At 50.7% G+C, this 20,214-nt stretch overlaps 2 protein-coding genes across 2 annotated transcripts; both read left to right on the forward strand.

Annotated features, from left to right (window-relative positions):
• Window positions 1-7,398: 7,398 nt before the first annotated feature.
• FIS1 (fission, mitochondrial 1) lies at window positions 7,399-11,118 on the forward strand. Its single transcript, XM_037054856.1, has 5 exons — window positions 7,399-7,546; window positions 8,428-8,560; window positions 9,867-9,943; window positions 10,375-10,480; window positions 10,812-11,118. Exons 1-5 carry the CDS (start codon window positions 7,502-7,504, stop codon window positions 10,907-10,909), a joined length of 459 nt encoding a protein of 152 aa, XP_036910751.1. The 5' UTR covers window positions 7,399-7,501; the 3' UTR covers window positions 10,910-11,118.
• A 95-nt stretch (window positions 11,119-11,213) lies between these two features.
• CLDN15 (claudin 15) lies at window positions 11,214-18,090 on the forward strand. Its single transcript, XM_037054854.1, has 5 exons — window positions 11,214-13,321; window positions 16,009-16,173; window positions 17,228-17,309; window positions 17,398-17,514; window positions 17,603-18,090. Exons 1-5 carry the CDS (start codon window positions 13,105-13,107, stop codon window positions 17,727-17,729), a joined length of 708 nt encoding a protein of 235 aa, XP_036910749.1. The 5' UTR covers window positions 11,214-13,104; the 3' UTR covers window positions 17,730-18,090.
• Window positions 18,091-20,214: the final 2,124 nt, after the last annotated feature.

Genomic DNA, 20,214 nt, shown 5'->3' on the forward strand with positions numbered 1-20,214 from the left:
AACTTAATTATATTTGGTGCCTGTGCCTGGCACATAGTAGGTGCTCAATGAGTATTTTCTGAATGAATTAGATTGTACACGAATGAATGAGCCAAATAAGCAAAGAGGGAGAGGACAGATGTTCCAGGTAGAGGGGGCTGCCTGTGCACAGGGCCTGTGGCCCCTGGAGGTTTTCAGAACTGAACGTAGGCCTGTGGGGCTAGGGTGCAGACAGGGAGAGGTAGTGAGTGTTAAAGACAAAACCACAGGCCCAAAGTGTTGTCACTGGTGCTAAGGACAATGACCCCAAACCTAGATTTAACACCTGACATAATGGCAGTTTCTACCTCTCTCATAAAACTTAATCTTAATCTTAATAAACCAGTCTGGAATTTTCTGATCCAGCACCATTAAGGTCATGTGCCACTTGGACCCTCTCCACCCTCCATAGAAACAGGTGGCATGATAAAAAACCCTTGCCATTTCCTTCCCCCACCCCCAAAAGAAAATGTCTTGGTCTTAAAATACTCTTTTCTTTTGTTAATAGCTCCCTTGCCTACCCTTTTTCCTATAAAAGTCTTCCATTTTGTATGACCCCTTGGAGTTGCTAAATGGGATGCTGCCCAATTCGTGAATCACATAATAAAGTCAATTAAATAGTCAGATTTACTCAGGTGAATTTTGTTTTAACAGTAGTAATGAAGAGATGAGGCAGTGCTAAGCATGGACCAGACTGTAGAGGACCTTGTAGGCTGTGTTGCAATATTTTGACCTTTGTTCTAAGGGCAATGAGATCAGCCATTAAAAGGTTTCCGGTAAATTGAGAACTGTGTTTTAATAAGACCCTCTAACTACTGGGTGGTAAATCTGATAGTAATGGGGCAAGAATGGATGTGTGAGACCAGTGAGGTGGCTGTCGAAGTCATAGAGGTTTGCATTTAGATTCTGGTTGAAGAAGGCGGACAGACATAATTTGTATAAAAAATTAACAGCATGCCCTGACTGGTGTGGCTCAGTGGGTTGGGCATCATCCTGCAAATTGAAAGTTCACCAGTTCGATTACCGGTCAGGGCACATCCCTGGGTTGCAGGCCAGGTCCCCGGTTCGGGGTATGTGAGAGGCAACTGATTGATGTTTTTTTCATGTTGGTGTTTCTCTCCATCTCTTCCTCCCTTTTCCACCCGCTCCTCTCTCTCTATGTATATTCATTCAACAACCTCTGATGGACCTTTTGCCAGGCTTTAGGCCTGTTCCAAGAGCTACAGCAGATACAGAGATGATTAAGGTGCAAGAAGCTATCACATAGAAATAACACCCCAATAAAAATCATGCCCTTTGGCCTTCCTCTGGTCCTTGCCTTGTCAGTACCTGCTCTCTGTTTTTGGTCCTGGTATACTTCATATCATGTACATATTTTTATGCCCTCTTCTTACCTCAAGGCTAAATCAAAATTAGGTGCTGGATACAATGATACAACTTTGAACAAACAGGAATTATTCTCCTTGCTATTATGCTCATGGTAATAAAGGAGCCAGTTCTCTAAACTGAAGTTTCTGTCAAATAGAGAATAAATGTCTACCTAACTCACAGGACTATTATGAGAATAAAAGAGAAATTGAGGGGGATTTGCAAATGGGAAAGGTGTTTGGATGATAGGAAATCCTTCCATTTGAACTGCCCTGTTTACAGTCATGTGCCTGTGGCCCCTGGAGGTTTTCAGAACTGAACGTAGGACTTCAGGACTTCACATCACATATATGAAGGTGGTCCCATAAATAATGGAGCCGAAAAATCTCTGTTGCCTAGTCATGTCATAATGCCACAGCCCAATACACTAAACAAATACCATTGTGTTACAGTTGCCTACAGTATATAGTCCAGTAACTTGCCATGCCGTACAGGTTTGTAACCTGTACTGTAGGGGACAGAATTTGTCACCCCCAAATATGTATATTTGGCATAAGGATTATTTTAGGCCACATAATGTTAAGAAACAGCAGCCATGGGAGAAACTCAGAAAGGCAAGTGGAAGTTACCCTGTGCAAAAGACATTTACACTGTAAGGGAATCCACACTTGTAAGGGTGTCTCCCTCGCTATACCAGGAAGAGGGGATGACCTTATCTATAGACACTTATCATGCTGAAGGCCAAGATTAAACCTTCAGGACAGCCTTACCCTTTTTCACTGTGCTTTTCCTGGTAACTTCCTGTAGCTCACTCCTCCCCTGCCCCAACTGTTTCTCTTCAGCCAAAGACAGTATTTAAGGTGGTGGCTTCAGCCATTTTGGTGAGTTGCTCAGCTTTCATGGGCCTTGTCCAAGTAGACTGGAGGTATACATTTTATTAAACTTTTGTTCGTCTTTATACTATTATGTCTTTTATTACAGGGATGTCTCATTCAAGAACCCAGAAAGATAAAGGGGAAATTTCTTTCCCCTACAGAGAACAGGCTATCCCATGTAGCCTAGGTGTGTAGTAGACTATACAATCTAGCTCTGTGTAGGTGCATTCTCTAATGTTTGCAAAGGAAATCACCTAATAATGCATTTCTCAGGATGTATCCCCATCGTTAAGCAGGACATGGTTGTACTAGTGCTGACTTTATTTCACATTTATTCAACAGATGTTTTTTGCTCAGTGGATTGAGCGCAGGCCTACAAACCAGAGGACTGCAGTTCAAGTCCCAGTCAGGGCACATGCCTGGGTTGCAGGCCAGTTCCCTGCAGGCCAGTTCCCAGCAGGGGATGCACTAGAGGCAAACATACATTAATGTTTCTCTCCCTCTCTCCTTCCCCTCTAAAGATAAATAAATAAAATCATTAAAAAAAACAGATGTTTTTTGAACTTGAACTTGTGTTTGTGTTAGTGATGAAATGGCACCAGAATGTTACTAGTAATTGGACCTCGGTTCAGCAACCTCAGTACCAGAGTTCTGGCTAAGGAACAATTCAGAGCCTAGACTCAAGTACAAGCAAGTTTATTTAGACAGTCCCAGGGGTAGAAACACTGAACCAGCTGGGCTGTATGGGCTCAGGAAATAGGTTAAAGAGGCAATAGAAGGGCCCTTGGAATTAGGAGAAAGAAAGCAAGGATAGACACACCTGAGGGAAGGTGAAGGGGAAAAGCTTTGGTTGCTTCAGAGAGAACTAGCCCTGGAGAAAGAATGGGGTGGGGCAAAGCACCCTTCTGGGTGATAGGATGAGGAGGAGGGGTAGGTAGAGGGAGACAGGGCTGAGTCCTTTACCTTAAGAGGTTTCCCAAAGGCAGGGATTTGGGGGGAGGTCTCAGGAGGATCTCAATAGAATATTTTTCAGCTTTCCTGTTGTGTCCTCTCAGAGTCATGGTCTCCACTGATTGGTTGGCACCTAGGCAGCTGGTCTTGATGTCAGCTATGATGTCACTCCTCCTGGCCTTGCTGCTCTGAGCCTGGCAAGGAAACACCCGTGGCCTAGATATTATCTCTAGGGCTTAATGCTTAAGGGAGTACTCATGCAAGGCTATTAAGGCTATTCTCTGGCTCCCTTGTTCCTCCTGTAAGCGGGGAGTCTATGACATGACTAGCAACATGCTAGGGGAGGAAAGGTCATCCTAGGGGGCAGAGGGTGACCCATCCTAGGGTCACCCCAGTTTTGTCCGTTGCTAGGCACCAAAGGCTTTCCACCCTGGTGAACTTCTGTACCTGGTCTATCGTTCCTACTCTGCTCATGTCTGACTGCTTACTACATTAGGAGCTGAAGATGCAAGGATAAACAAGATTCAGTCTCTGCCTTCATGGAACTTACATTCTAATATACACTGGAGCACCATGGGTCAAGGTTGTTAAAAAATTCAGCCATGGCCTGGTGTAGCTCAGTGGATTGAGTGTGGGCCTTTGAACCAGAAGATCAAAGTTCAATTCCAGTCAGGGCACATGCCTGGGTGCAGGCCAGTTCTCAGCAGGGGACACATGAGAGGCAACCATACATTGCTATTTCTCTCCCTCTTTCCTTCCCTTCCCCTCTAAAGATAAATAAAATAAAATCTTTTTTAAAAGTTTAAATAAATAAATAAAATCTGTAAAAAAATTCAACCAAGTAACCTTAAAGATCTAATTGGCCTTATTAAACGATTCATTGACTTCCGGCCAAGATGGAGGCGTAGGTGGAAACACTGTGCCCCCTCCCACAACTAAATTTAAAAACAGCTAAGTTCTAGAAACAAAAACACAGCCAAAAAAGTGAAAATTGAACTGTACGGAAGTCCGACAACAACAAACCACTCAGCCAAACCGGTAAGAGGGGCGGAGTCAGCGGCGGAGTGGGGTCGGCTGGAAAGACCTTTCTGTCCCACTGACCCTGGAGCGGAGGCGGAGGTGGAGGCAGTTGGTGGATCCCAGACCCAGCGAGGGTGCAGGATGGCTGGCTGACTGCAGTCACATGTTCGCAAGCAGATAAACCAAGCAAAGGAGCGAACAGTGAGACAGATTGCTCAGGCTAGGGCCCCAGTGACGGGAATTGGAGCCTGAAAGCACCAACTAGAAAGGCTTTCTTGGGGTTGAGGGGCCGGGAGAGGCTCCCAGGCTCACAGAGAGTTCGTTGGAGAGACCCACAGGGTCCTGGAGAGTACACGGGCCCACACACCTGGGAACCAGCACCAGAGGGGCCCAATTTGCTTGTGGGAAGCCGCAGAGGGGACAGAAATCTGAGAAAGAGCAGAGTGGAGCAAAGCACCATTTTTTTTCGCTCTGACTCCGCCCCCACATACAGTGTCACAACCCAGCAACTGAGCTGCCCTGCCCTGGTGAACACCTAGGGCTCTGTTCCTCATACGTAACAGGCATGCGCAGACCAAAATATGGCTCAAGAACTCAAAGTCCCAGAGCCAATAACTCTAAATAACCAAGAAATAGCCAACCTCTCAGATGCATAGTTCAAAATACTGTTGATCAGGATGCTCACAGAATTGGTTGATTTTAGCCACAAATTAGAGGAACATATGGAGGCTAAACTGATTGAAATGAAGGGAAATGCACAGGAAACCAATAGTGATGGAAAGGAAACTGGGACTCAAATCAATGGAGTGGACCAGAAGGAAGAAAGAAACAACCAAACAGAACAGAAGGAAGAAACAAGAATTCAAAAAATGAGGAGAGGCTTAGGAACCTCCAGGACATCTTTAAACGTTCCAACATCCGAATTATAGGGGTACCAGAAGGGGAAGAGGAACAGCTACAAGTGGGAAACTTATTTGAACGAATAATAAAGGAGAACTTCCCCAGTCTGGCAAAGGAAATAGACTTCCAGGAAATCTAGGAAGCTCAGAGAATCCCAAAGAAGTTGGACCCAAGGAGGAACACACCAAGGCACATCATCATTACATTAGCCAAGATTAAAATGAAGGAGAGAATCCTAGAAGCAGCAAGAGATAAGGGGACAGTCACCTACAAAGGAGTTCCCATCAGACTGTCAGTGGATTTCTCAAAAGAGACCTTCCAGGCAAGAAGGGGCTGGAAAGAAGTATTCCAAGTCATGAAATCCAAAGACCTACAGCCAAGATTGCTCTATCCAGCAAAGCTTTCATTTAGAATGGAAGGGCAGATAAAGTGCTTTTCAGATAAGGTCAAATGCAAGGAGTTCATCATCACCAAGCCCTTATATGAAATGTCAAAGGAACTTATCTAAGAAAAAGAAGATAAAATTTATGAACAGTGAAAGGACAGCAAACTCACAGTTATTAACAACCACACCTAAAACAAAAGCAAACTAAGAGGACAGCTAGATATGGAGATCACATGGAGGGTTAGCAACTGGGGAGTGGGAGGAGGAGAAGGGGGGAGAAGGTACAGAGAATAAGTAGCATAGATGGTAGGTAGAAAATAGATAGGGGGGAGGGCAGGAATACTGTGGGAAATACAGAATCTAAAGAACTTGTGACACATGGACATGAATGAAAGGGGGGCAATGGTGGGGGAGGGGTGTGCAGGGTGGAGGGGAGTGAAGCGGGGAATGGGACAACTGTAATGACATAATCAATAAAATATATTTTTCAAAAAACAAAAACCGATTCATTGGGCAGCATCCCATGGCAACTGGTAGGGTGCTCCTAGAGAACTGTATGAAGTGGAACTTTCAACAAAAGAAAGTATTATTCTTAGGCCAGGACATCCCACAGGTTGTCCAACCTTTTGGCATCTCTGCACCACACTGGAAGAAGAAGAGTTGTCTTCGGCCACAGATTAAATACATTGTGACATGTAATCACACACACACAAAAAACCCTCATAATGTTTTAAGTAAACTTATAATTTTGGGGCTGCATTGACAGCCATCCTGGGCTGCATGAGCCCCTCGGGCCTCAGGTTGGACACCCCTGTTAGGGAGAAGGAATGGCAGGGGTTTTTATCATACAGATTGCTTCTTCTGTCTTTAGGGGGGTGGAGGGAATGGAGAGAGCCCACGTGACTGTTGGGTCGACCAGAAAATTCTGGACAGATTCAGATTACATTTCTGGGAGAAGTTCGAAACTGCAATTAAATAAAGTATTAAATCTATGTTGGGTATGGCTTTTACACTGAGTGATGCTACTTTGGGCTTATGGTTTTAACAAGGTAAAAAGAATTTGAAAGTCACTACCTATCCAGTCCCATCACTGCATAGAATAGAGGCTAGACAGAGGAGCCAGAAGCATCTCCCCTCGTCATGCTTTTTTTGCTCCTCACTGCCAAGCTCTTCATTGCCCTTGACCCCACATGGCAGGCAGGCCTTCTCCTTTGGTGGGGGGAGGGGGGATTGTCTAAATAATATTTAAAAGAGTCGACCCTCTCTGCAAATAATGCCAACAGCTTTTCTTTAAATTCCCAGTAGTATCCCTGGTTATTGTCTATGTACTGCAGTCTCTGGATGTATACTTAACAGACCCAGTTTCTTTCCTCTTGCATTGTAAGAGTAGCAGAGGCCCTGGAAACCCTGTGGTAGTTGTTCTGACCTTCTTGTAGGCACTGAGAAATCACATAGCCTCCAGGATCCTAGATTTCTGAGAAGGTCCTATAGCTCACCTCAGGGTGGAGGGTGGGACGGATAGAGTAAGACTGGTCCCTGAAATTAGGTGACCCAGTACTGATTCTCCACCTTCCTCTTCCTGCTATTTTCAGTCCCAGGAGCTAACCACCGAGAGGAGAGGTAGCCTCAGACTTTATTGTGGCAGCTTCCGTGGAGGAAGAAGGCACACACAGGGCAACGTGGAAGACGAATGTAGGGACAAGAGTGGCATTGCCCGTGGTGCGAGGGCGGTGGGATTGACAGTGGGACCTGTGCCGCGCATGCGCTTTGCTAGGTCCACCAGTGAGCCCGCTGTGCCGGAGGAAGGGGCGGGACTCCACTGCGGTTGGAGGCTCCTTGTCGGCTACCCGAGGCGGTTGGCTCAGAGTTAGGGGCGGGACCCGCTTCCGTTACTTGCCGGAAGTGGCTCTCCGCCCCGGAGAGTGGGCCATGGAGTCACTGGCACAGTAACGTCTGAGGTGTAAGGATTGCGGGGCCAGCGGCTATGGAGGCCGTGCTAAACGAGCTGGTGTCTGCGGAGGACCTGCTGGTGAGGCCTGGCCCCGAGGGAGGGAAAGGACAGATTCGGGCGAGCGGGTCCTGAAGAGAATCGAATATGAGCCAAACTCTTCCCATCACCAGCTTTGCCTAGGGAAGCCGAACTACTGCTCCCGGCAGCCTTTGCAGCGTCCGGCCCCAGCAGAGAGAGTCCACTTTTCCCCAAAGGCTAGTGGGAGTTGTAGTTTCCTGCGGCACCATGCCTCAGACTCAAGGCCTGGAGTCCGGTGTGGAAAGACTGATGGGTTCTGGGTGCGTGCAACAGTTAGGTCAGGGTCCTAAGCTGTTTTTGAGTGCTCCCTCCGTGGTGGGGGACTAAAGCAACCACCATGAAGTGTCATATATTACGGTATCCATCACGGTGCCAAATGCATTGCAGGCGATATCTCAAAATATTTTGAGATCTAAGAGGTAGGCACTATTCTTGAATTCCCCTTTTGCAGGTGGGAAAAGGTCCATACCCGCAGGGTGGAGCAGGAAGAGGGCAGCAGTCTCTGACGATGGACTGCGTGGGCTGTTGAGCTGTTCTGAGTGTTGCTGAACAGTATGTTTACTGTTCAGCCACTCGGGGTCAGCTGCTCTGGGAGCGGTGCCTGGAGCCGCCAGCAGGTGGCATCTCCACTCGGTACCACTAGGGGGAGGGAGTGGAGGGAAGGGGGACTGTCCAAGGAGACATCATACCTACAAGAAACAGAAAGCCGGGTCCCAAAGACGAAGATATAGAACCTGTGGAGAGAGGTATCAAGACCCGCGAGGGAGATGTGGCAGAGACTGGGGAAGAATGATTGTAACTGGGAAATGGACACCTAGGTCCTGATAGAGAATGGTTTACCCCCTTCATTTCTAAATGACTCCTCTCCTCTCCTATGGCAGAAGTTTGAAAAGAAATTTCAGTCTGAGAAGGCAGCAGGCTCGGTGTCCAAGAGCACGCAGTTTGAGTATGCCTGGTGCTTGGTGCGAAGCAAGTACAACGATGACATCCGTAAAGGCATTGTACTGCTGGAGGGTGAGGTGCTAGGCTACCCGACTGTCCCCTTCCCAACTGCAGTCAGGGTCTGCTCTTCTTTACTGCCATTGGTCATGCCCTCCCTTCATAGGGCCAACAGGGGACCCTACAATCCAGTCACCTCACAGTTATTTTACAGTAAACTCTCTAACAAGGGGCTATGTACATTAGCCTAGCTTCTCTCAGTGTACTTTGGGCTAATTACCTACCATCATTGTTTTGCCCAACCATCAGACCATGTCAATGTCCACAGGACTTTGGTGATCTGGTCATCTAACTATGAAGAAAGTGACATGTCTGAAGTCCCACAGCTATTAATGGCTGAAGTAGGACTAGAAGCTCCTGTTTCGTGTGTCCTGGTCCTGTGTTCTTTGTCCCCACCCCTCCCCCATCCCGTTGCTTATTTAGCAGCTATTGCAGAAACAACAAAACTTTCGTGAGGGTGGCGGGAGAGATGTGCAGAAGACAGTCCCAAAAACCTATGAGCAGATGATGCCTTTTTAATAGGAATTCTATTTCTCATTGTTTTGGGATATGGCACCATTTGTCAGGGGCCTCTATATTTGACCTTGAAATTTCATTGAACCCTCTTTCTCTTGGTCAAGTAATTGGATGTAAGAAACAAGTTGGTGGACTAGCAAAGGATGCCTATTGTAAATCTTTAAATATAAGAATCTTGCTTAATGCAAATAATAATCACCCTACATTGTCTAATTTGCCAATTCAGATTTTTCAGGTTTCCTCTAACAGGGCACAGCTGTAGAAGTGGTGGTCTCTGAGAGTTTCCAGTCTGCTTGAGGAGACAGTACAGATACTGGGGAAGATTTATAAATATCCACACAACTATTTATCAACAAATTCTAATGCACAGAGTACAATTGAACACATAAGCTTCTGGGAAGTGGCTGAATTATGAGTCAGGGTTATTCAGGAAAGGCTGATTTTTTTTTTAAAGCAGGGTGGGGAATACAAACTTTTTTTTTAACACTTATTTGAGTAACTCGCAACTGTAGTTGAAAAGCAGATGTCAAAACTGAGCAGAGATGCCTCTTGGCTTTTCCAGTGTCTTGACTGCCTTTCAGTTCACTTGGACAAGCCAGGGTTGACTGTAGGATTGGCACCAAGGGGTCTGGGCAGCCTGGACTCATGGTTCCCAGAGCTCTGACTGGGAAGCCCAGAACTGCAGGCTCTGAGCAGTGACTTTCTCCCAGAGTTATATAGGGATTCAGAGAGTGGAAGGGGTCTCTGGGATACAAGTATTAGAAAAAGAAAAAGCGGTTTTTACTCTTTACTCTCTCCTCCCCAGAGCTATTGCCCAAAGGTAGCAAAGAGGAGCAGCGAGATTATGTCTTCTACCTGGCTGTGGGGAACTACCGGCTCAAGGTAAGGCAGAAAGCTCCCTTCCTGCCCCATCCTGTTTGGGTGGGCCACAGCACCTTCTTAATGTCCTCCAGGATGGCGCCTGAAGAGGGCAGTAGTAGGTAGAAGGTGGTATTGGGTACAGAGGTTCAAGGTGATAGCTGATCAGGATGCTGAGGGAAGATGAGAAAGAAGATCAGTGTGCCTAGGGTGTGGGGAAAAGGTGACGTCAGGATTGGGGTGCAGTCCCAGAACCTTGGGTTGTTATCTCCCCTAGCTTATCATTCCCACACAGTTGGGGTTGTTTGTGGACTCTACTCCATTGGGTGGGGCTAGGGTGAGGGAGGGGGTGGAGGTAGAGGGTGGAGCCCCCAGAGCAAGTGAAGGGAAGGCCCCCCTGATGGGCAGGAGGAGTGCTGAAATACTGAGAGGGGTGTGTGTGTGTGTGTGTGTAGGAGTATGAAAAGGCCCTGAAGTATGTACGAGGGCTGCTGCAGACAGAGCCCCAGAACAACCAGGCCAAGGAACTGGAACGGCTCATTGACAAGGCTATGAAGAAAGGTGAACATCTTCCCCTGTTTTCCTCTATTCCCACTGTCCTGTCTCCCTGGCCTCTGTCATCCCCAGGTCCCTCTCAACTATTAGTTTAGTCCTCTTCCTCACCCCCACGGCATGCCTGGGCTCTCTGGTCCCTCTTTAAGTGACTCCTCCCTGCCAGCAGTTCCTCTTCAAACTCCCAGGAGCCTTCTTTGTCCAGCCCTCGGAGTCCCTCGCCCTGTGACTCCCAAGTGGAGAGGCACATCTGTTGAGGAGCAGTGGGCAGGAAGAAGAAAGTAGCCAGGGTCCTGGTGGGCTGGGGGTTGACTCCTGACAATCTCCTTCTTCTCCCCAGATGGACTGGTGGGCATGGCCATTGTTGGAGGCATGGCCCTGGGTGTGGCGGGGCTGGCTGGACTCATCGGATTTGCTGTATCCAAGTCCAAATCCTGAATGAGACGGCACCTCTGCCTCTGCCCAGGGATACGTGGGAGCCCATGGAGGACACTCAGGGAGGGCCCATCCATCCTCGCTGTCCCTTTCTTCTGCACCCTGTCACTGTCCTCTACTGCCTCAACCTCTGCCCCCCTGAGACCTGTCCGCTAGCTCCAAATCATGTGCTTTAGGATGAGTGTAAATAAAATTGGGCTTTGACTTGGGAACCTCTGTGTCTGTGTTGAAGGAGGGGCGGGTTCCCTCGGTCCCAGAAGTGGGGGTAACGCACGGCCCTTTCCTGCTTTGTGTTCTGTTACCTCCACACTCGACTGGGGTTCTCCTTTGTCTGCAGAGCTGCCCGGATCCTACACCCTCCCCTCCACCAAAGCCACATGGCCTTTGCACAGCCCTAGGATTCTGGGAGAAAGTGGCAACTGGAGGAGGGAAGGGCAGAGCTGAAGGGACATTCTTGGATTTATGTCTCCTGTCTCCTCTGACCCACTCAGCTGGCTCTTAAATAAGTGGCATTTTCCACACCATGGGGCCCCTCCATTCAGTTTCCTCCAAAACCTCCACCCTTCCCCACCCTTTGTCTTCCTGCTTCCTCTTCTTCCTCCTCCAGTAGCCTCCTGAGGAGAGGGGGTGCTGCTGGTGGGTGGAAAGAAACAGGCATTTGGCATGGAGTTGGCAGGAGTCTTGGAAGAGGTTATGGACCCAGTACATGCCAGTTGTAGCCTCCAAGATAAAAGGTGAGGACCCGGTCCCCACCCAGCCTGCTGTGCCCCACACCCGCTCTGTGCCAGGCTCAGCCTGGGCCTGTCTTGCTTCACTGCATACCTCTCATTCCACATCCAAGCCAGCCCCCCTGGGGGAATTGGGGAGGAGGCCCCTGAGGGGAGCACAGAGCAGCCTGACACATGAAGGAGGAGGATGGGGTTTATACTTCAGCTCAGGGCTGTACCGTGTGATTGCCTGGGTGTAGGGGGAGCTCCTCGGAGACTGAGCCCCAGCCACACTCGCCAGAAGAGAATCAGAGCTGTCCTGCTGTGGCCTTGGAGCAGGAAACAAGACCATCTTCACCAGGACAGGTGCTCAGCTTTGGCTAGGAGTGGCAGCCCAGAGGTTTCTAATCCATCATAATTAATACAGCTTAGTGACATTTCTGATAGTGAGCCACTTAGATTAGCCACAGGATCACCTGGGTCTGAGATTTATCCCCCTGGGGGACCCTTGGCCACAAAATCAAGCTTGTTGCTGAGGGTCAAAGATCAAGCCACCAAAGGGGAAAGTTCAAGTTCATGAACTTGAAGTTTGGAGGAAAGCAATTCCTAATGGCTTCACCCTGGGTCTGCTGCACCAAAACCTGGGATAGTCACCAAGTATTGAGTAATTCATACATGTGGGGAGCTTTGATCTCTGGTGAAAATTCTGTTGTGTCCTGTGAGGTGAGCAGTAGTAGTTCTAGTTCACAGAAGCAGAAATGAACTCACAGGGCTCAAACTTCATGCCCGTGTCACTGGTAAATGATGGGGTTTGGTTTGAATCTAGGTTGGCTGGACTCCAGAGCCATTGGTTTCCTTCCCAGATCCTTCTTTAAACTTAACCTTCCTGGAAGGCCCAATGCCCCAAACCCCAGGTCTTAGAGTTTCCTGAACTGTTCTCACCAGTATCTGCAGGTAGTGGCTCTGCTCCCTCGTTTCTTCCCCAGTGAAGGCCGCAGTGACGTACCTGTGCTTATTCTCTCTTTTTGTCCCTCTCATTCCATGCTCTGGCCCCTGATGAAAGCCGAGTCAGAGACACGCTTCCCCTTGGCTCCCGATGCCTCCCAGGGCGGTGGAGGGGGAGTCCTCCTTGGCTGCATCCGTTAGTCACTCCCTGGTGAGTCCCCCCCCCACCGGGGCGGGGAGCCCAGGGCAGCCCGGAGGCAGTGGACTTTTGGCCCGTTTCGTTTGTTCCCTACATCTCATCAACATCTGCCGCGGGCTCTTGCCTCATTCCTCTGACTGACCTGCAGGGAAGCAGAAACCTAGAAAGAGGCGAGGAAGGAAGAAACCTGGAGAAAGACCTAAGGCTGAGGAAGAGGCCAGGGCTGCAGCTGGTCTTCCACCCTTCCCCTCTCTCTTCCCACCTTAGCCAAAGCCCCTCAAGGTCCCCTGGGGCTCAGCCCTTCTTTTTCTGGGGCCCCTGGTGCCCCTCAGGGCCTGCATCCCACCATGTTAGTGGCTGTGGAGACCTTTGGCTTCTTCCTGGCAGCCATGGGGCTGCTGATGCTGGGGGTGACTCTGCCAAACAGTTACTGGCGAGTGTCCACTGTGCACGGGAACGTCATCACCACCAACACCATCTTCGAGAACCTCTGGCACAGCTGCGCAACTGACTCCATGGGAGTCTACAACTGCTGGGAGTTCCCGTCCATGCTGGCCCTCTCCGGTACAAGGTGGAGGGTGAAGGGGGCAGAGGGAGGTGGGAGGTTGGAGAGAGCTCTGGCAAGTGTGGGTGCTGCCCCTTGGGTGCCATAGGGATAAGGGAGGCCTGATCAGGCTCAGAGACTGGCGCCTGCAGCATACAATTCTGAGGGTAGACTCCTGTGGCAGCTACAGTGGTGACCTGGTCACACGTGGCCCCCTGCCCTCATGTGACACTGTCTCAGTGGTTACAAGTGCAGGCACCAGCATCAGACTGCCAGGTCCAGCACCTGCTGTGCCCTAGCTCTGTGCCCAGGGCAGGCAGTAAAATGAGCTTTATTTGACCCATCTGTAAAGTAAGGACTGTAATAGCACTCATGCAGAGTAGTCATGGAGACTTAGTGAAATAAAAGGTGTAAAATGTTAATATCTATATGCACTCAAACAATTTTAGCATTTTAATGTTGGGTTGGGAGTGTCGGAGTTTGTGGGGTGAAGAGGAGGCCCCATCTTGGAATCTTGAGAGTTGAGACACTCAGGAGCCTCACCAGTAGCTCACTGCCATGGCGAATTCTAAAAGGCTGTTTTAAAGAGTCTGAGTGTCTAATGTAAGTGGGTGGGGGGGTGCGCCCGTGTGTTCGGGGTTCTCAGGGTAGTGTGTTTTTTCGATTCTTGGTGAGCTGGAGCCTACAGCTCTTTTGGCCCAGAAAGATTCTCCGTGGTGGCTCTAGTGTCTTCCTGCTTCCTGCTCACCCTGTAAGTAGCCCCCCATGTTCCCTAGGGGAGTCTCCCTTCAGTCAGCCCCTGCCAGAGACCAAGAGGGGGTGACCAGGAACCCTCTGCAGTGCCGCTCCCTCGCCCTGACTGGGTCTTCGTGGAGCCCTCTCGCTCTTCTAGACCCCCTTCTCCAGGTGCCGCAGGTAGGGGCAGGGACAGGCTAAACTGGGTTTAAAGCAGGGATCCATGAAATCCCCCAGGAATGTCCAAGACACTCTGCGCAGTTAGGGGGTCCACGTGGGTCTCTTGTGCCCCCACTATTCCCAGAGTCTCCTGAGGCAGCTGCAGAGGCTTCATGCTTTCGTCCCCCTCTCTAGGACTTACAAGGCAAGTGCCCCACCAAAACCCTATAAAAGCTGAATACAAACTGGGGCAGAAGCCCAGAATACTGGGTGGCCAGAAAGGACATGGGTGACAGCCAGCTCAGCAACCCTGGCCACCCCAACCTCACTTAGCCCCACTTGCACTGGCAGCACTTGGCCTGAGAGAGGACCGTGAGTGCACAGGAAAGATGGGGCCGAGGGGGCTTGGGGGAAGGGCAGAGCTCGGCTGCCCAGTGTTGAGGGGCATCTTGGTTCCGGTGTGGTGCCGGATACTTCACATACGCCATTTTAGGGTGGTTTACAATAGTTCTGCTGTTGGTGCATTGGTACCTCCATGTTACAGAACCTGGAAAACTGCAGGGATAAGTAAGTGTTAACCTGCCCTGAATCACACAGGTGGTAGGAAACCTGGAATCCTGCCTCGTGTTTCTGAGTCCAGAACTGGCTGACTTTAAAGGCTGGTTCTGGTCTTGAGAGGGGTCCAGACTGTCAGTTAGCCACCTCCCAGCTGTGCACCTGGAGCCTCCAGCCATTTGGCCTGTGCTCTCACAAGCGGAGACTGTTAGATGGATGGTGGGGATAAGATACGGAGTAGGGAAAGAGGGCCAGAACTCCAGAGGGAATGGCTGGGAGTGAGAAAATGCTCCCAGAGAACTTTGGTCCTCCTCCCTACCCCCCCCCCCCAGCTCCAAGCCACTAAACATCCTCTTGGCCGGGACCCAGACTTTCCCCTTCAGTATTGATGGCACTGCCCCACCTGGGAAAGCGGTGCAAGGTCCTTGGGTGCTTGGCAACTATCAAAGTCAGAGAAGGGGGAAGGGGCACCAGGAAGGGAGCCAGCCATTTCCTACAGCTTTGAGAAAGGGGAAACTGAGGCACTGAAAGCACGTGTACAAGACTGACGTGGATTGGTCTTGGGCCCAGGTATCCCACCTCCCAGATCAGAAACTGCCCTGGACCCAATGACCCATAGACCACTGCTTCCCCCTACCGTTCACTCCAGGAAGCAGCTCAGGTCCAGATGTCTGGCACAGTGCTGGGCACTAGGTGGGACCTGGAAAGAGGCAGATATGGGGAAGGGGCTGGGGATGCCCGGGTCCAATTTCTGCAATACACAGCAGAGCTTAGTGGTGATCTCACAGAGCAGTGGTTCTCAACTAGGTCATTTTGCCCCGCAAGGGTTATTTGACAGTCAACACATTTTGATTGTCCAGCCTGGGGAGACTACTGACATCTAGTGGTGGAGGTTAAGAATGCTGCTAAATATCCCACAATGTACAGGATTGCCCCCTAGAACCAAGCGTTATCCTGCCAGAGAGTCAATAGTGTAGAGGAGAAACTCTATAACTGAGGTATAGGCGAAGTGCACCACTGCAGGTGACAGGGCAGAAGGGGCTGAGACTCCTTGGGACTGAGGTGAGCTCCTGAAAAGGAGAGGTGTGTGACCCCTCAACCTGCAGGCTGGATGGGCCCAAAGGGGAAGAAAAGGATTTGAGGGCTAGGGACTGAGGCCTGAGCAGGGGCTGTAAGGGCCTGGCTGTCATCAAGGAGAGAGGAGATGGAGGGGTACAGGTCTGGCTCAGGGACCCACGACTGCAACCCACCTCCCCAGGGTACATCCAGGCCTGCCGGGCACTCATGATCACCGCCATTTTCCTGGGCTTCCTGGGCCTCTTCTTGGGCATGGTGGGGCTGCGCTGCACAAACATCGGGGGCGTTGTGCTTTCCAGAAAGGCCAAGCTGGCAGCCACTGCAGGAGCCCTACATATACTGGCTGGTAATTGAGGGAAGGTGTTGGGTGAGCCCTGCGCTGTGGTGGGGGGTCGGGAGTGGCCCTAGGCAACAGACCCCAGGGCTCTGTCTTCACCAGCTCCCACTCCTAATGTTTGCCTCACCTTCCCCTTTGCATTGACACCCACTCTCTCAGGCTAAGCTCTACCCTCTCTCCCTGATCACCTCACCTTCACCCACACTCGCCAAATCCCTTGGCTACAAATCAGTCCATTAGCAATGTTTCTTGAGCGCCCACAGGAGCCAGGCCACAGGTGAGGCATGGGTGGAATTCCAAAGGTGAAAGTGAGGGTCTACACTCCCAAGCTTACAGCCCGGCTGGGAAGATCAGAGTCAGGGTGTGCGTGCACACAGGAACAATGCTGTCCGACAGGCTCCCCCCTTTTCGGTCTGTGAAACACACCTACATATGTCATTTCATAAGCCTGTGAGGCAGGGAGGGTCTCATCCTGCTCTCCGGATGTGCAAAAAGGCTCACAAAGGTCAGGTGACTTACTGGAGGACAAGCCCACAGTGAGTGGCAAGGCTGGTCCTATAGTCCAGGGACCTCACTGGTTCCAGGCCTTCACTTCACTGAGTGGCAAAGGTGTGTCACAGGCTCTGAGGGCTTTGAGAGGCCAAAGGTCAGGGGTGTCAGAACAGACAGAGCTGGTAGGAGAAGGCTGAATAGGGCAGCTGGGCTTCCGATGATGGATGGGGCACAGACTGAGCGAGGAAACTAAATGACCAAGGTACTAGAGGTCCTGGAAGGACAAGGCAGGTCAGGAATAGAGAGGGGACAAGGGCTGGCTGAGGGGCAGAGTGTGGGGGACTAGATGAGAAAGGTGGGCGGGGCTGGGTCCTTGGTGAGGGCTAGAGAAGTTTGCAGTTGGCCCTGGGAAACGGAAGAGTCATGAACTGGGAAGGGGGAAGAAAGAGAGGGAATGAAATTTGCTCTTGGACTTGATGCCCCACACCTATTCTCTCGGCTGCTCCCGCCTGGCCCTCCCCCCAGTTCCCTAGGGGCCTAGGGCTCCAGTGCAGTTCTCTCCCTGCGCCAGGTTGCTGTGGGATGGTGGCCATCAGTTGGTATGCCTCCAACATCACCCGGGACTTCTTCAACCCCTTATACTCCGGAACCAAGTGAGTGTGGGAGCCTCAGCCTCTGGGACACTGGGTGGAACTGCCACATCCCTGAGCTAGCATCGCCCTGCGTGGTTTTTGTCTCTAGATACGAGCTGGGCCCTGCGCTCTACCTGGGCTGGAGTGCCTCCCTGTTGGCCATACTGGGCGGTGCCTGTCTCTGCTCCAACTGCTGCAAGGCCCCAGACCAGGACCCTGCTGCCAGGTAAGGGAGGGGGAGCAGCACAGGGTGGAGGTTGGGGGGGGGGGACAAGGGTGCTACCTCCTTCCAACACAAGACCCTCCCTCACCAGCAACCGGCTCTCCTACAAGGCCCCCGCAGTGCGGTCTGCTGCCCTTGCTACACACCTGCCCCCCACAGCCTCGGATGGAGACAGTGACAACAGCTTTGGCAAATACGGGAAAAACGCTTACGTGTAGAAGCCCTGGACTGTAGGCCCTATTCCCCTCCCACTGCTCCCAGTGGAAAGGGATCCTTCGAACCCAGGGCAGTAGGTGCAGACTGCTGCCTGCTGTTACCACCTCAGAGCCAAGCCACACCTGGAGCTCCACCTTGGGCCTGGAAGCCACACCCTGCTCAGGCCCTGCCTCCTCAGTCGGAGCTCCTCCCTGGCCATGCTTCCCTGCTCTGGCCTAGAACCCACCTCCTGAGGACTCATTTCGGACTCCTGAGACTGGACCCAAACCCTCTTTATCTTCTGAGTCTGGGGTCTGGGCAGCTAGGCAGGTGGGGACAACTCCAAGCGTTTGCATTCCATATAAATACGTGCATAAATTTGTATTGTGAACTGTTCAGGGACTGAGTGTCATGAAGCAGTTGGTCAAGCAAGGGGTGACTAGGGAGGCACCCAGGGTCATCTCAGTTCTTGGACACCACTGTAACCTGTCCCCCCTCCATTACCTTTGGACTGTCTTATCCAGCAAAACAGAGGCAGGGTTGCAAGTGATTTCAAGAGTGTAGCACTCTTATAATTACTGATAAAGAGTCATCAAGTTGCAGACTGGGAAGACCCAGCTGGAGGAAACTGGCCAGCTTGAGATAACAAGTCATTCCTTTTACTCTCGACCTTTCTTCACAGCTGTGCAAGGACACAGGTGGTCTAGAGCAGTATCTTTGTCTGGACCTGTGAGTGGGTGTCAAATCAAGGGTCCAGTGCAGACGTTTTTCTGGGGAAGGTTCGGTAACTTCCAGAAAAGGCCCTGAAGGTCTATCCACAGAGGCTTGCCTGTTAGTGGCATGTGTATGACTTCATGATGTCCAGCTCAGACACAGTGCTAGATCATGGGCAGGGTTGGCATAGGGAACTCAGCAGACCTGGTACCCACTTAAGACTGTAAAATGAGGCCACGAGAAAGAAGCCTGGCATCTAATGGAAGGAGGTGATAAGACCTTATGCTGGTACCTTCCCCTGTGGCACTGGCTAGGGCCACTTGGGGGTGGCCTGGGTTCTGACCTCAGCCCCTTCTCCTTCCCCATTCATTCCATCTGCTCCTGGGATGTAAAGATACTCACACCCGCATTCTAACTGGGCCCACTCACTGGAGCTTGAGATGTATGAGCACCTGCTGGGTCTTCTCACGGGCCGGGCAAATTCATTCCTTTCCCCCACATCCACAGTTCCTGTCATTCCTATTACCGTCATCACCAGCCTCTCGGTCAACAGACTGACAACTTCAATCATCTCTGGCTTCTCTCTTCACTTCCCTTCCCTTCTGCCACTTCCTCCCCTCTGGGAGGAAGAGATGCCAAATCCCCTGAGGATTTGGCTGCCAAATCCTCAGTTCTCCCTCCAGTTTTCACATCCCACTTGTCTCCTTTTACTGCCTGATGCTGGGTCAGGCCTTCATCCTCCCTTATCCAGACTCGTCACAGGATTTCCCTAATTGAGCTTCTTGCCCATGTTTCTCTACTGGAGCATCATTCATTGCCCTGCCCTGGCAGCTCCCTGGTGGCTTAGGGGGCAAAGACAAGACCTTGTCACATTGCCTGGCACTGGCCCGCCCTTCTGTCCCCACTGTTTACTATTCCTCTGTACAGCCTTGCTCTCCCAGCAACCTGGACTGCTCCACTGGCCTTGGACACACACTTGCATCAGGGCTTCCCACCAGGCTCTACCCAGAAACGCCGGTACGTTTGAGTTGTTCCCATATATGAAAGCTTCCATGGCCAAGAAGTCGAAAAAATTCTGTATATCCTATGCCCTTCTGCTTGTGGACAGTTTGTGGATGTCCCATGGCCAGGCCAGTTCCCCAAGTCCAAAGCCCACACGGAAGGGACTACTCAAGAGTACAGACACTAGGAAGTTTCGTGGGGGCCTTAGAGTAACAATCTACTATGGCAAGTACCGGGCTGCCTTACTGGCTTTGTTAGCAAACCAATAGTAGGCTTCTCTCTATGGTATAACAGACATATCATACACCAAGCAGAACCTTCGAGACACAGAGCTTAAAAGGGGTCTTATTCCAAAAGGCTCCAAAAGCACAAGGTTGCCTGTGTACCCCAGTGAAGGGCAGAGCCCGTTCCAACTCCTGATGCTGCCACCCAGGCACCTCCAACCCAAACTCTCCCTCTGCCCCACCCACAGCTTCTACCTCCTTCCCCCAACTCCACCCTGCCTCTTCTCATTTCCTCCCCTTCCCAGGAAAACTAACCTTAACCAGCTCTCACATTTGAGCATTTAAATATGTGACTTAGTGTGGTCAACAGAGTAATTATTTATTTCTTTGTCCATTAGTCATGGTCACATGGCTCAAAAGGGCTACTGACACACCACTCATAGCACATTCTTCTTTCCTAGAAGTTAGAGCTCTGAGACATGACCCCTGCTTTCAAAAAATCACAAGCTGGAAGCAAAAAGAAATGTCAACAGCTAGTTACCATACAATGGGCAAGACGCTGGGGCTA

This window comes from Sturnira hondurensis, unplaced genomic scaffold, assembly GCF_014824575.4.
Source record: "Sturnira hondurensis isolate 20B ecotype Veracruz unplaced genomic scaffold, ASM1482457v3 Scaffold0008380, whole genome shotgun sequence".
Taxonomy (NCBI): domain Eukaryota; kingdom Metazoa; phylum Chordata; class Mammalia; order Chiroptera; family Phyllostomidae; genus Sturnira; species Sturnira hondurensis.

Excerpts from the sequence above, each read along its gene's own strand:
- FIS1 (XM_037054856.1), top strand. The coding sequence starts at position 7,502 with ATGGAGGCCGTGCTAAACGAGCTGGTGTCTGCGGAGGACCTGCTG. Across the intron at positions 8,561-9,866 it reads AGGCATTGTACTGCTGGAGG|AGCTATTGCCCAAAGGTAGC; the intron begins GTGAGGTGCTAG and ends TCTCCTCCCCAG. Across the intron at positions 9,944-10,374 it reads TGGGGAACTACCGGCTCAAG|GAGTATGAAAAGGCCCTGAA; the intron begins GTAAGGCAGAAA and ends GTGTGTGTGTAG.
- CLDN15 (XM_037054854.1), top strand. The coding sequence starts at position 13,105 with ATGTTAGTGGCTGTGGAGACCTTTGGCTTCTTCCTGGCAGCCATGGGG. Across the intron at positions 17,310-17,397 it reads CCCTTATACTCCGGAACCAA|ATACGAGCTGGGCCCTGCGC; the intron begins GTGAGTGTGGGA and ends TTTTGTCTCTAG. Across the intron at positions 17,515-17,602 it reads GACCAGGACCCTGCTGCCAG|CAACCGGCTCTCCTACAAGG; the intron begins GTAAGGGAGGGG and ends CTCCCTCACCAG.